Genomic DNA, 13,229 nt, shown 5'->3' with positions numbered 1-13,229 from the left:
ACTGCTTAAAATACTATCAAATGAAGTGCAAGAAAGATAAAATAGGAGTGGGAATGTTTTGCGATTATTGAAAGGAAAGTTTATGGCCATGGTGTGATCCGCCGCGTTCTGATATGATGGTTACGATCGTCAACGTACCAATAACATTCAGACTTTAGGGTTATTCCTCAAAATGGGTAGTGATATTTTGTGAGTTAAATCTTAAAACACTCTCATATTTCAATCATTTGATGTTTTCTGCCTTCGCATTTCATATATCGGTAGCATCATCTGTTTGAATTTAAACCTTTGTACAGCTGCTTACGATTACCTGATAGCCTCTTACATAAAACTCGAGACCTATCAAAAAGCAAGAAGTTTATTTGGAATATAATGATTCGCTTACAAAAAAAATAATAGGCTGTTTAGCAATTAAAATTGTTTATTTAGCAAATAAACATGTTTATTGTCAAATTCGTTGCAGAATGCTGGCCGGTGTTGCCATGTCGTCATTACAAATAACTGCTCTGGGTATCGGACCTTTGACTGCCTACGCGATACATCTGTTTCCAACGCGCTTAAGGTGAGGAAACATCAATCTTTCAATTTTTTAACACAATTGGAACCTAAACAAAACGCCCTTACAGCTGATTTTTATTCTTTTTAATTGGAAAGAAAGTTAAAAAAAAAACCAAATGCTAAGATTATTTTAGATAGAAAAATATACATTTATTATTGTTTTTCGTAGACCGGACATTAACGTAAATAAAAAATCTATGTTTATTCACCCTATAAGTAGCTTTTTGAAAAACAAACACAGTTTTGTTTTGTAAGTCTTATCTTGAAAACAAATGATACTTTAATGTTATTGTAACGAAGGCGGTGACCCAAGATTGCTTTTATAACTGTGACGTCAGGACCGCTGATATTATTAAAACATACCTACGTTATGACGTAGTTGCAGTTGAAATCGCAAACGAAAATAGCATACTGTTTCTATTCAATTTATTCAATACTAGCGACCCGCCCTCGTTTCGCTTCGGAAACTGTAATTTATTATTGATTTCTCCACTATTTAATGGATGTTATTATACATATAAACCTTCCTCTTCAATCATTCTATCTATTAAAAAAACCGCATCAAAATGCGTTGCGTAGTTTTAAAGATTTAAGCATACATAGGGACAGACAGATATAGGGACAGAGAAAGCTACTTTGTTTTATACTATGTAGTGATATATAGTGCGTTTATTTTCTAAAATCAAATCCGTCAACCGACTTGAGCGAAAGTAATTAGACTCCAATCGAAGGTAAGACGTGAAAAGTCAAAGATGACCTTAATATTTTTTCATTCATGATGTGGACACTGTCTCCAGAATGTTTGTGAATCCGGAACAGGATAGTTTTCATTTTTTTTTTTGCTTTAATTCGTGGACGAGCTCTCAGCCCACCTAACGCTAACTAGTTAACGGAACTCATAGACATCAACAATGTAAATACCACCACTCACTTTGAGACTGGTGGCTGGAAATCCTCTGAGTCCGTACGGGTAGGTACCACAACCCTGCCTATTTCAGCCGTGAAGCAGTAATGCGTTTCGCTTTGAAGGGCGGGGCAGCCGTTGTAACTATACTGAGACCTTAGAACTTATATCTTAAAGTGGGTGGCAGCATTTACTAGAGATGTCTATGAGCTCCGGTAACCACTTAACAGCAGGTGGGCTGTGAGCTCGTCCAACCATACATGCAATAATAATAAAGACTTATATTCTAAGTAGCAGTTTTACAGGACAACTTCTGCCCCCACCCTTCAAACTGAAACGCATTACTACTTCACGGCAGAAATAGGCAGGGTAGTGGTACCTACCCATGCGGACCCATAGGTCGAGAGCAGCCTTTTTATGAAGGCAAATGGATATTTAAGCTTACTCATGGCAGTTAGCTTCACGTTATGTCAATTTTCGTTATCAGAATCATATCGGCAAGAATTCAAGAAACGACTAAGGATTCCAATACCTACTATCGTTTTAAAGGAATTGCTTAGTTCAGGAACATGCAAGCCTGGGCCTTCCTTAGCGATTTGGTTTCACATCTGGCGTTAAGCTCATCATCAGCGTATCGTTACGGATGGGCTCTTTTAAAATAAATAATTGTAAAAACTAACAAAATATGCTTTTATAGAAAATCCAACTAAAAAATAGAAAATAAATTTTAATAAATTTGAATTAAAAATAGTGTAAGAAAAAAATATTTTATTGTAAAAAAGCGTGGAGAAAATTTTGTTTTTTATTTGGATTTTCTATAAAAGCGTATTTTGTTAGTTTTTTTAAACTATTATTTATGTTTCATTTTTTAGTAGTTTAATTTTTTTTCATTTTTTTTTTATTTTTTTTTATGTATTGTATTGTCATCGGTCCTTAATAAGTATACCAAATTTCGAGTTAATCCGACGTTTTGAAGGAGGTCAAAATCATGTTCAAAGATTCCGTTACAAACATACATACATACATACGTCTGAAGCTAATAAAAGCGTATTAATATATATGCATATAATGTATTATTTTATTTATATCAAAATACAGTTTAGCTTAGTAAAACTATAGCGCAAATTGAGTTGCTCTTATAAAGAGAAACAACATTTAAAGCTATTGCTTCACCACTGTTTTTTATCTTTTAATATTTCAAAAATGCTTTTATATTTCTAATGTTCCTTCTAATGTTCTGATGTTTCAATATTCGAAATTCTCATTTATGTCACTTGTAACATATTAACCTCTTTATGTAGGGAGAGGGTGATGGGAGAGATGTGCTCCGCACTAAACGCTTCACTTTCCCCCCTTTATCTTTTCATGAGTTCTGTCTCATGCGAGGTTTGGACGTTGGTTGTTGAGCGACAGGAGGTTTTAGTCGGTTCGACTCCGACGAAGGGCGGAAGTCCGGCGATTTCCTCCTGACAAAAAAAAACCTCTTTATGTCATAAAATCATATGGAGGTTACATAATTTTGAGACACAGTTTTGTGTTACAGAGGAACTGCAGTAGGAGCCGTGATGATGTTTGGCAGGATCGGATCCGCGTTAGGCGCGAATGCAGCCGGATTCTTCCTATCGATAGCTTGTACCCTTACCTTCTATGGATTCTCGTTCATGCTGTTTTGTAAGTATACTCGGTCTAGATATTTCTATGTTGCGTTCTGCTGTGAAGAACAGACCAAGTATTTTAAAACGATCATGAGACTTTGAACTCGTGTCTCAATGTTGGCATTTACGTAGTGATTTTTTATTCATTGCTTAGATGGATGGACGAGGTGTTAAGTGGTTACCGGAGCCCATAAACATCTACAACGTAGATACCGCCGCCTACCTTGAGATACCCATTCTCACGGATCGTTTGGAACCTCTGGGTCTGCGGAGGGACTTCGGTTCCCTCTGTATTTTGTACCGTATGTTCCATGGGGAGTGCTTTGAGGAATTGTTCGAGATGATACCGGCATCTCGTTTTTACCATCGCACCGCCCGCCACCGGAGTAGAGTTCATCCGTACTACCTGGAGCCACTGCGGTCATCCACAGTGCGTTTCCAGAGGTCTTTTTTGCCACGTACCATCCGGCTATGGAATGAGCTCCCCTCCACGGTGTTTCCCGAGCGCAATGACATGTCCTTCTTCAAACGAGGCTTGTGGAGAGTATTAAGCGGTAGGCAGCGGCTTGGCTCTGCCCCTGGCATTGCTGAAGTCCATGGGCAACGGTAACCACTCACCATCAGGTGGGCCGTATGCTCGTCTGCATGCAAGGGCAATAAAAAAAAAAAAAAAGATATGTGTTCTAAGGTCTTAGACGGCTGCCCCGCCCTTCAAACCGAAAGGCATTACTGCTTTACGGCAGAAATAGGAAGGGCGGTGGTGGTACCTACCCGTACGGACTCATAAGACGTCTACAACTAATTACGCAAATTATAATTTTGCGAGTTTGATTTTTATTACACGATGTTATTCCTTGACCGTAGAAGTTAATCGTCAATATTTGTTAAGTACGTATTTCATTACAAAAATTGGTACACCGGTTCGAACACCGGTGCATCGCACGATACGAATGCACTGGGCGTCTTATCCTTTAAACCACGATGACTTTTCCGATGCCGCCCACTGAGTTTCTCGCCAGATCTTCTCAATGGGTCGAAATTCCAATTCGGTGGTAGATTCTGCGAAGCACTGGTCTTAATATGGCTAGTGTTAGCAAACTCTCTCAGGTTGAGCCCGTGAGTTCACCCACACATTCACGAGAAGCTGGAATAGCCCCTTAGGCAAATCGGTAGGGGAAAAAACAGGCATCGATATCCGGCTAACACCAGGTGGCTCGAGAGATTGTCAGACCGGGCGTACGGGCTTGAAGAACTCCGAAGACCGGCCGACGGGTTCAACATGCACGGCATGACCACGGCTCCAGCACAGAAAGACGCGATAAGAGTCTTCTTCGCTGGAACGTGACTACCCACTATCGCGGAGTTCGCAAGGCCACGTATAATCGGCGACGAACTTCTCCGCCTCCAGATCCCAGACGAAAACGCACACCGCCTCGAAGAAGAGAGTGCTGTACTTTCAATATACCCTGCCACCGTTCTCAGGCCTACAACAGAACTGGACTCTATTCAAATCCCACAAAAATATATCCACAAAACGTTAATCTGGTAGCGACTTAGCAATAATGACTAATTCCTTCCCAGAAAATGCCAGAAATAATCGCGATATCAAAGAAAAAAAAACAATTCAACAGCATATTGTCGATATCGTTCGTGTGAGGTAATAAAGCTAATCAGGTATTTAAAAATCACATGTTGCTTACTGTTCTATAAAGTAACATGACAGCGTTCGCGGCTTCTTTCGTTAGGTTATATTATGTTTAGTAACTAAACCGGTCACATTGGAAGGCCAAATTGACGGTCAAGGTATACCGATCGTAGCGTAGACATCAGAACATGATTGGACCGACTGCGTTGAGACGTTCGACTTCTCAATAACACTGCGGATGACTGGCTTACATCCAAATGCATTATTGTTTCGTATTAGATATAAGCCGGTCGATTTAGACCGAAAAATAGGAGTGAAGTTACAAAAAATTCGTACCACCTGAAAATCGGTGGGATGGTTCAAAACACCATTATAAAATCTTAATAGTTCTCATCGATCAGACGACACCTGGAATAAAATTACTTAATACGAACGTCAATATCTAGATAACAGTGAAAGTTTAAAAGGAAATTCGTATTGATACCTGTTCTCTGGATTCGATTTTGAGTCATATGAAATGTTTTACACAATATGAAATATATTTGAGAATTTAGTGGGTCGCTTAGAAAATCTAAATCATGACATACGATATATTTTTGATAATTAATATAGGTATACAGATCTGAAAAGAACAAAGTATTGCAATAAATCAAAATAGTTATTTTTAAGTGTATTTCGTCTGTGTTACGCTTTTCATGCAGCGAATTCTCATGTAGTTTTCACAGCTAGACAGAAATTAATTTTCAGAAGAATATACACTTTATTTCACGCAAAAGAAAATTATCGTTTAAAACAGTTTGGGAATTTACTTATACGCTATTAAAGATTAGAAGCTACATAGCTAATTATATTATTTATACGAAAGTAACTTAGTTACGTCTTTACGGCCAAAATCACTGGTGGAAATTCGGTATGGAAATAGTTCGAGACCTCGGAATGACAATGGGGCATTTCATCGTACTACGTCCGCGATCGGAGCTACTGGCCGTGAGCCGGCCTAATTTAAAATCGATATACCTAACCGTTCGTAACACAGGAATTGCATCGTCATGATTTATCTTTCGTATTCATATCACAGCATATGACTACTATAGATCTATTATAGGTATAGATTTAAGACTGCATGACAATGGAGCAAAAATAATTACTACTAATAACCGACGACCTAAAATACGACTAATAACTAGAAGATTGCACAAAGTGGGAATGAGTTGCTCGCTCCGGGCATTTCAATATTATAATAATTGTTATGTTATAATACTTATTGTAAAAATGAATATTTAAAAAAATCTAATATTAAAAAAATTATCTAATATTTAAAAAAAAAAAACATGCCCGCTGAGTTTCTTGCCAATTCTTCTCAGGACGGAGGCTAGTTCTTGTGAATTGGCGGTAGTTCTTTTGACGTTCAACAAGTATGTACTTTCATTTATGTTGAATAAAACTTTTTTGATTTGATTTGATTTGAACCACCAGTCAGCATTTGAATAGTCGTTTACTGTATTCATTGTAAAAACTCAAGGAAATCACTCAAATCGATTGATCACTTATCGAATATTTAATTTGTCGTACTAACATTATCTTTATATTAATCAATTTCACTGATTGTTCCAAATGATCCAAATTAGGTTACGATCATAAGACAATAGATATTTTTATTTTTAAATTGTATTCAGATTACTTGAGGCAGAAACGAATTAATAATTATTTATTTTTGTGCGCTAGTAAGTTGTTTGAACTCACGGCCTAGTTTGTGTTAAAAGGTTACCGTGATACTGTTTGTCTCAACGTGAATACCACCGCCCACTATGAGACATGAGGTCAAAGTCTCAATATAAGGAGCGTTCGACTCTTCCAATCTGAACGGATTACGAATTCACAGGAATAAGTAGGATGATGGTACTTCCCGTGTGGTTCTACAGTGCGACATGTATACTCGAATGTCTCATCAGAATTATCTGCACCCAAATATGTAACTAACATTAATCTGGTTGTGACTTTAACGTTAATATATTAAAAGCATACAAATTATTCGAATCGATTAAAAAAAGTGTTAAAATTCATATTATAAGCCTATAAGAATGACTAGGTCAATTGAAACTTTTTTTTTTATATATGTAAAATCCAACATTCGCTTTGGCAAATTGTTTATGAGTGAATGATTCTGTGATAATTTTTGTAGGTGATTCTGAGTGTTTTAGTGTTAGCGTTTTTATGGCGAGTTCACATTTGCAAAGGACAAATTTAAGCATACAGATGCACTGGACGCGCGATTGGTCGATGTATAGATAGATATATAGTTCGCGGGAAATTGACTTAGTAGCAAGATTAAAGTTTATTATATACTCGTATAATAACGTCATTATAAACAAACAACATGTAAAGTATAATAATAATTTTATCAGTCGTTTGGAAGGCAAACATGTCCATATATTATCTATACAGGGTGTTTCAGTAACTATTACGTATAAATAACGTATTATTTATATTTTTCTAAAATTACCTTTGAATATATAAATTACGCATAAAATAATATAGCCGCTATATTCACCCCTCGCAATATTACAATTTTCTTCTTTTCTTTTTTATTTTTTCGCAATGCTTTTTTCATACATTTTTTTTAGAACTTCCCTCATTGTTCCACTGACACCGTCTTCAGTGACATAATAATATACATATATAAATATCTCGATAAAATTATTTTCTTAATACATCGTTGCTTGTTTGATCACCCTGTATAAGCTTTGTGATCTTATAAGCACGTATGCAGGAGTATTATTATAATTATCCAACCAATCTTATATAATACGATGCTAAAAAATAAGTCTCGATCACGAAAATTCTTTTAACGTTAAGAGCCTTCAAAAAATTTGTTTAATTTTACATAAATTCCTCTTGCCTTTGTCGACACTAAAAGTACTGTTATGCCGGTAAGAGTAACGCCATCTCTCGCCGAATAGTCGAACGAATATCGAAGGATATAGTAGCACCTAGAACTCTCGATAAGTACAACGCCATCTATTGTCTGATAGCGAAACGCAATACTCGAAATGTATGGATGACTTGAAGCGAAGTGGAAGAAGCGAATTGAGAATTTTAAAGTGTTTGTTGAGTGTTTTAAGTGCTCTAAGTGCTAATACGGTACTAATTGTAATTCGGTAGAATTTTTTATATATCCCGAACCCCAGCGCGTAACAGTGTGCTCATGACTAGGAAATATATTGCTCCCTTTTAGATATAACCGCTTCTGAGTAACGCCCGCGGTCCACTTAATTGTGAGTTACCACTTAATTGTGTGGACATTAGCGACCCTTAATGCATAGCCAAGCCGCTGCCTAATAATAGGTTGTGTAGACTGAGACTTTGTAAAGTTGGGTGTTGGCTGTTGGCGGAAGGTGTTGGCGGTTCTGGAATGTTTCTAGTATAAAGTCTTCACAGCTAGACTTCGTGGCCTTTGTATAAGTGTTCATCTAACTGTCGAAATTCAACCGTAATAACGGAATCTTCAAGAATTAGATTCATTTATGCAAATATTACGTTTTCTAGATGGTTTTGTTTTAAAAAAAACTGTTTCCAAAATTTATTAATGCCACTAAAACTCGTCCGTTGATAATAAAAAAATAAAAAGAATATCGCTTGACAGAGTGGAGAGCCGCGATGAACTGTTTTGCCTTTGCCTATTTCTATATATCGAAAGGCGAAAAACTATTTGGTTTAAGCCACATTTTTGTATGTTTAAAGATTAAAATTTGAAAAAAATATCGTGAAAAAAAACTTCTTCAGTTATTTGAATGGGGTAAACATAATTGAAGTTCAATTAAACACATCGAATTGCTGTTGCTAATACCAAATAAAACGGACCTTTATTTACAAAGATAAATGTCGCCTAATAAGCGAAATGTATAAATATTTTTTATTATGATTTAAGGATAACTGGTGGCCCGGAGGCCTTTCCAGTTTGACCAGGACAGGTGGGCGAGCAAAGGCTCAGCCAGGAGGAATGGGATTTGCTAACAGCTGCCCGAGCGCCTCCGAAGGAGACCTAACAACTCAAGAGTAGCTGCTTCGCGAATGAATCTACTACCGGATCGAAATCTCGACCCGTTGAGATGAATTTAATGAATTTAAGAATTAACTCGTATAAGTTAGGTTGCACGTTGAGCGCTCATCGTCACCAACAAACAAATGCAGTTTCGACTTTTACATTTATATATTAGTAATAATGTATGTACGTATTCTATTCCAGTGTGTGCTGCCCTCAGTTTGCTGCTGCCAAAAGACCGAAGTTGAAACGAGATAAAAGACTAATTTTTTTTATATTTTTATTACTGGGAACAAATTACGCACGGTGATCCGGCCCCAATTTAGGCTTCCCTGTGTCATGGGTACCAGAGACTGACATACATAAATATATAATATATAGATAATTAAAAAAAAGTACAACATCACACAATGTTTGCCCGATGTGGGAATCGAACCTACGAACCTTGTTGCAACAGTCAGAGCCGCTAACTACTGCACCACTATGGCAGTCATCTTATTTGTTAACAATGGTATTCACAGCATGACATGACAATACATACTTTTGATAAATCAATTTTGTTTTTATCTGTAACCTTGATTTTAATTACGTATGTCATGTACGTAAAATAAATAAAATTTAAGGAATACAATTAGTATTTTCAATTTACGAGAAGAATTTTCGCTAAGCAGAAATCACTTTAATGTGAACACGTTCAAAATTCGTGTAGTATACTATACATTTTGTATATCGTCTTCTCGCATTAAAACTGTGTAATCTCAAAACTTACTATAATAATTTCACAGGAGTGTTTTAAAGGTTTAACATGTGATATTTTTAATATTAATCATCTTTGCACGTACCACCATCGTGCTTATTTCTGCCGCGAAGAGTGCCGCGAGACATTGTAAGCTCGCACGTGTAAGTACCACCATCGTGCTTATTTCTGCCGGGAAGAGTGCCGCGAGAGCTCGTTGGAAGAGTGGAAGAACCGTTATATAATACAATTCTTCGACCTCATGTCTCAAGCTGGACGACGGCATTCACGTTTTTATGTTTATAGGCTCCCCTAACCACATAATATTAGAAAGGCTCTTTCACCTATCCATACAATGAAAGAAGAATCTGTAATTGTACTATCCTCCTCCATGCGTCGTTTTTCAGCGCTCAATACATACGTAGAGGTTTTCTTGGGAAAATTGCTAGTGGTGGGTTCCCGCGTCCTTCCACAGCAGAATCACAGAGGCGATTTAGTTCCTCTGGACTACTGAAGCCCTAGTTCGGGTTAGTTGACCGCCGTCCATTGCTCGACATTGTATTTTTACGGCCGGGTACGTGGCATACCGACGCCAACCCTCCTCTTTTCTCATCCGGGCTAGGGACCGGCAATGGCAGAGTTAAATTGTACTATATAAAACAATAATAATACCGTTGATAAATAACCTAAATTTGCCAGCACAAAGACTTCAGATCGTTTACATAATTTAATCAAACCAAATTACAAATTATTTTTATATTAAAACTAGCGACCCGCCCTCGCTTCGCTTCGGAAACATTAGATTTTATTATTGATAGGCGAGTCCCGCCATGTTGCGCGCGGTACGACTATAACTGCGGGTGCCGCCGCGGGGCAAAAAAGCGGGCTAAAGAAAGTAGCCTAAGTTACTCCTTATATCATCAGCTACCTATTAGTGAAAGTCTCATCAAAATCGGTCCAGTCGCTCCAGAGATTAGCCGGAACAAACAGACAGACAGACAAAAATTGTAAAAAATGTTATTTTGGTGTATGTACCGTATATATATTTATATGGATGTAGTAAAAAGCGGTTATTTCAATATTACAAACAGACACTCTAATTTTATTTGTATGTATAGATTGATCTTTATTTAGCTTTTAATTCATCACTTTACAAACGAAACGAAATACAGTTGTTCCGCTAAGAAAAGTCGACAAGAAACTCATGGATTCCACTTTTCTATAATCACCTTTTTGTTATTCTTTAATGTGTATACTAGACGATGACTCGGTTTTTTTTTATATTTTATATGAAAAAGACACAAATAATATAAATAAACAATTCATTTTCTTGGTCTAACCTTAAACCAAACACTCATTGGCTTCGGGTGGCTTAACAACGCCATCTGCTGAAATAGCTTAATAGTATTATTATTCACCAATAGATGTCGGGAAGAGTCAATCGATAAAGTTGAAAATTGAAAACACGATTAAAACAACATTTTCTGAAAATAATTCGTAGCTAGATCGATTTATTGCCCCCGAAATCCCCTGTATACTAAATATTATGAAAATCGTTGGAGCCGTTTCCGAGATTCAGATTATATATATATATATTAATACACAAGAATTGCTCGTTTAAAGGTATAAGATTATCTCACTTTTACACCACACTGGAAGAGACTGGTAGAGAATGCCTTAAGCATTAAGTCCGCCAATATACTCTTCTGTATGAAGTTGAATAAATAAATATTAGATAATTTATTAGAACTCGGAAAAGTTAATAAACCTTTTTTTTTTGCTTAGATGGGTGGACGAGCTCACAACCCACCTGTTGTTAAGTGGTTACTGGAGCCCATAGACAACTACAACGTAAATGCGCCACCCACCTTGACATATAAGTTCTAAGGTCTCAGTATAGTTACAACGGCTGCCCCACCCTTCAAGCCGAAACGCATTACTGCTTCACGGCAGAAATAGGCGGGCTGGTGGTACCTACCCGTGTGGTCTCACATGAGGTCCTACCACCATTAAATACCCGTAACCCGTAAATACTTAGGCGGAATGACACTAGCTCTCTCTACGTTATACGGCAGTTAGCAGAAGTACCGGCATGGTTAAAGACAAGAAACTGTCTAGTGAAAAAGTATTATTTAGAAAAGTACTATAGTATTTTTAATATTACACAAAAAAAATTCACTTTCATTCAATTTCAAGACAGACGCTGCGTCAATGAAGATATATTTGAAAATTCCATGTGATTTTTTATTACTATAGTCATCGCTGCTCATGGACATCCGCGAAGTCAAGGATAAGCTAGTCGCCGACTACTTTTGAGGTCTCCCCTCAAACCTCTCAGAGATTGTAAAGCAAAGTAGCTCATTGAAGTTAAAAAAACATGCTTGTTATCATCCCTAAAATGCCTATACTATTATTGTTAAATTATCAATGAAAACAAAACATATTTTTTTTAACATTTCACGTTAATAAAACGAGAAAGAGAGAGAGAATAATACACTTTATTGCACACTAAAACACAATTTACATTCAAAAAACAGTCAAAAAGCAGATACATTTGTACAATAGGAGAAAATAAGAAAGATAAATATTTTTGGTTCATTTATTCGATATTGTATATTGTACATACTTACTTAGATTACAGCTGAATTGAAACTTCTAGAGCAGTGATTCTCAACCTTTTTTTTGTTGCGGCACATATTTAACGACTTCAAAATTTGGCGGCACACAAAAAAAAGATAAAAATTATTTACTTACACTGCATAAATAGTTTATCAAAAAAATTTTATATACGAAATAAACTAAAATATACTATAAATTTTTTTTTGTGGGTTTAAATATATATTCATGATTAAAATATTTTTCTTTTAAAATGATATAATTTAATAATATTAACATTATTATATATTCGCAAAATTTGGCGGCACACTTTTGAAAATTGGCGGCACACAAAAGTGCCGCGGAACAGTGGTTGAGAATCACTGTTCTAGAGTAATCATTACCTATCAGTGTTTACGCGCTACTCGTTACATATTTAGATTGGAAATTAAAGAAAAATGCACTACTTTGCAGAATAACGAGAACTGTTGAACTGACCGTGTATTGATTGCATTATCTATGGTACCAACCTGCGTTATTAGTTAATAGCATTACTTTTTTTTTATTGCTTAGATTGGTTGACGAGCTCATAGCTCACATGGTGTTAAGTGGTTACTGGAGCCCATAGACATCTACAACGTAAATGCGCCACACACCTTGAGATATAAATTCTAAGGTCTCAAGATAATCACAATTGCTGCCCCACCCTTCAAACCGAAACGCATTATTGCTTCAGCAGAAATAGACGGGGTGGTGGTACCTACCCGTGCAAACTCACAAGAGGTCCTACCACCAGTATCTGTTTGCTTTGGTTACATTGCCATTAAAGTGACGTAGTCATTAACTATCATCATCATCATCAACATCACACAGTCATCTACTGTTGGATATAGGCTTCTCCCAATCCACATCACTGAGCCCAGTCTTCGGTTCTCCTCAACCACCTAGCCGGCTACGGTTCGGAGGTCATTGACCATAAATAAGTTAATTTTTATAAAAACTTAATTTGAAGACCCTAATGAATTAAAAAAAATCGCAACACACGGCAGTGAACTGCGACCTTTGGATGTTATTGCTAAGGCCCCAAGCTCTTC

General features: G+C 36.7%; 1 protein-coding gene across 2 annotated transcripts in view; it reads left to right on the top strand.

The window, feature by feature from the left end:
- Positions 1-9,359, top strand: part of LOC114239985 (uncharacterized) — a 35,383-nt gene extending 26,024 nt beyond the window's left edge. For both annotated transcript variants that reach the window (XM_028170432.2, XM_089728005.1), the window contains 3 exons: positions 464-562; positions 3,006-3,133; positions 9,009-9,359. In XM_028170432.2, the coding sequence (XP_028026233.2) occupies positions 464-562; positions 3,006-3,133; positions 9,009-9,052 (271 nt within the window). In that variant the 3' untranslated portion in view covers positions 9,053-9,359. The remainder of the gene's footprint in view (positions 1-463; positions 563-3,005; positions 3,134-9,008) is intronic.
- The last annotated feature ends 3,870 nt before the right edge of the window (positions 9,360-13,229 follow it).

This window comes from Bombyx mandarina, chromosome 06, assembly GCF_030267445.1.
Source record: "Bombyx mandarina strain Sakado chromosome 06, ASM3026744v2".
Taxonomy (NCBI): domain Eukaryota; kingdom Metazoa; phylum Arthropoda; class Insecta; order Lepidoptera; family Bombycidae; genus Bombyx; species Bombyx mandarina.
Note: the sequence above shows the minus strand (reverse complement) of the source record. Positions and strands in the feature narration are given on the sequence as shown.